This window comes from Rosa chinensis, chromosome 2 (genome assembly GCF_002994745.2).
Source record: "Rosa chinensis cultivar Old Blush chromosome 2, RchiOBHm-V2, whole genome shotgun sequence".
Lineage (NCBI taxonomy): Eukaryota > Viridiplantae > Streptophyta > Magnoliopsida > Rosales > Rosaceae > Rosa > Rosa chinensis.
Genome location: NC_037089.1, coordinates 62,406,741 through 62,409,587, shown reverse-complemented (window position 1 = coordinate 62,409,587; position 2,847 = coordinate 62,406,741). Strand labels below are relative to the sequence as shown.

Here is a 2,847-nt window from a genome sequence, read left to right as displayed (position 1 = left end):
CCTAAGCTCATCATTGATTACCTCATTTTACCGCCTCTGAATCCCAGCCCGCCAATCAAAATCACACTCCGGTCGGTAACTTTAATCACAATTTTCACCAAAATTTAAGTTTAATTTCCATAAACAAATGTATAAGGATACATAAAGGGTTTGAAAGATCTAGCTTTTTGACTGTTAACGATCTTTGCATATATATATATATATATAATTATACTGCATGAGGATTTTCAGTGTCATCTTCAAGCAAGGCAAAGGTCCCACATTCATATTGTGATGAGAGTATGAAGAAAATCTGCCCTTGCTTTTATTTTCTATTGATTTCTTTTCAAGTACCTCATCTTCTTCTCTTTATCTTTTCCTGTTTTGTGTGTGAATAGATCTTCCATATTTTGCCACTATTTCACTATACTCAGTATTCTATAAACTCCAATCATTCACCCTGAACAACTGTAAACAGTTGATTTTTCATGAAATTAAAACTTGTTATTGATCAAAAGAGAGATTATTCAAATATGAAACGAGTATAATTTAGGCAAATATTGTTAACTATTAAAGATAACCGGTTAATCTTTGTAGTTACTCAAAGAAATGAATGAAGCAAGAGAAAGTTAAAGATCAAGAATAGAGAATAATTAGCACTACAAGAAAGGGAAACTAATATTATTAATTTTCTGATGTAAACCCCCAAAGCACATTTACTTCAAAAAGCTAATAAAATTTTCACCAACCTCCCTCTTTTCTTTTCTTTTTTCCTTTTTTTTTTTGCTTCTGAAATTACAAAATCAAACCATTAGCAATGGCTCGATTTCTGTCGAGATACGTAGTTTCATACACCGGTAATTCTTCACGGTACCTTTCTTCAACTCCAACAGTGTCCAACTCGAACAGATCAGAACTCGCATAGCTCGCTGCATCATCGTCCTCATCCTCATCCATTTCCTCATCATGAGTCTTCTTCTGGTAGTTCTTCATCAAGTAGCTTCTGGCTACTTCCTCAACTTGGCGACGATGATCATCTTCATCCATAACAAAACAGTCAAGTGCAGAACTCCTCTTCATCTCTTCAAGAGTTTTGTGCCCGCACGGCCGGCAGTCCTCGTCCACGATCACGCTCACCGGATAAAACCTCACTGACCTTTTCGCACTGTCACCACCGCCATTGCTGAGTTCACCTCTAGAAACAGAAGTTTTGCGCAAACAGGACCTTGAAAACGAAGAAGCAGAAGAACAGTTCGACCCGTTTGTCGATTTCGAGTTCCTGTCGGAACCCAAGTCGTCGATGTTAATCTTGTGCTTCTTTCCGTTTCCGCTGTTGAAAATGGAATTGAGAAAACTGGCGAGTTTTCCACCCGGTGAGATTGGCTGCTTCACTTTCTTCAAGTCGCCGTAAATCTTCAGCGCCTTGGATTTCGTCTTCACGAACCCGTTTTCTTGCTTCGGCTTCTGATGGGTTTCAGGTCGGGACGATGAGAGGCTGGTCCGGATGGGTTTGGGCCTCGGCATGCTGTAGCATGAAGATGAGGACCTCGATCTCGACCCGTACATGGAGTCTGACTCCGACGAAGAAAACCCACCTCCGCAACTCGAATCCGAAGAGCTGGAGCTCGAATTCAAGAACCTCCTGTCGAAATCCGCCATTGAATTTCTTCGAACCACGACTTTGTCAGCCACCGCAGCTTTCTTCTCCATCCATTTCTCTATCAAGCAGGCTCGCCGGAGACTCATGATCTCCTCCTCTGCTTTGACGCCATTAGAAGAAACACTACCGCTCTGTTTCTTCCTCATGGATTCCTTGTAAAATATGAGCTCTCCTTCTCTCCGAGCTCCAATCTGTTCGCCTTCGTCGATTGAGCGGTAAATAGAGTCCAGCAGAGACGAAGAGAAAGAAGGGTTTTCTCTACGGTGTTTACTGTGTCGAGTTTCTCGTTGTGATTTGTGATCCCACCTCTCCATATCTATTTATAGAAACTGAATGCAGAGCAAAGTACAGGAATGAGAAACAGAGTGTTGGGTTTAACAATGATGTTCAATTATGAAGCTCGCTCGGTTTTGTCTGCTAGAGATGGTAAAGACTAAAGAGAAGTGAAACAGAGACGTCAGAGACGACAGAGGAGGTTGATACTCAATAATGAAACACTCTCTGCTTTGAGCATGATCACTGTGTCTAGTAGTAGCTGTGAGAGGTTAAAAGAAGAAAGAAACAAAGCAGGCATGGGGCTTTGGATGGGTTCTTTGATGCCTTAAAAGAAAGAGAGAGAGAGAGAGAGAGAGAGAGAGAGAGAGAGAGAGAGAGAGGGAGAGTGAGCCTGTGTAATGAAAACCAGAGACCACGCCTGCTTAAGCAGAGAGGAAGACAGAGCAAAGCGGGATGATTGAGAGAGAATGTGTGAGTCTCTTTTTTCACACGCTCTTATAAGGGATGGGGAGTTAGCGCGTGCATGCAATTTCCAAGCTGGAATGGGCTCCAGCTACAAAATAATGACGTGTCACGATTTTATTTTATGTAAAATTTTTGGTACCAGATTTGTGTTTTATTTTATGAGGAAACAATAATAATGCAACTTGGAGCTGGAAATTCATTATAAAACGGAAGAAAGAAAGAAAATGTACCGGTAACTATACATGTACAGAAAGAATTCGGTAAGATCTACACTTAACATCTTCACAGAGAACTTTGTCAAAAATATTTAAGACTATTCGATTCTCATACCTATCGCATAGTAATGTGGTTAGTGTGAGCTACTTTTTCTTTACATTGTTACTTACCAAAATCACTATACTAACCTAAGTGTTGAAAGTTCCTTGGCCAGTCACATCAGCCCCTTCTTATCATTAATTCCCTAATCT

The 2,847-nt window shown here is 40.6% G+C and overlaps 1 protein-coding gene across 1 annotated transcript; it reads right to left on the bottom strand.

The window, feature by feature from the left end:
* Window positions 1-632: 632 nt before the first annotated feature.
* LOC112183367 (protein BIG GRAIN 1-like A) lies at window positions 633-2,379 on the bottom strand. The gene has a single exon (XM_024321724.2). It carries the CDS (start codon window positions 1,951-1,953, stop codon window positions 775-777), a length of 1,179 nt encoding a protein of 392 aa, XP_024177492.1. The 5' UTR covers window positions 1,954-2,379; the 3' UTR covers window positions 633-774.
* Window positions 2,380-2,847: the final 468 nt, after the last annotated feature.

Coding starts and splice junctions, on each gene's coding strand:
- LOC112183367 (XM_024321724.2), bottom strand. CDS start 1,953: ATGGAGAGGTGGGATCACAAATCACAACGAGAAACTCGACACAGTAAA.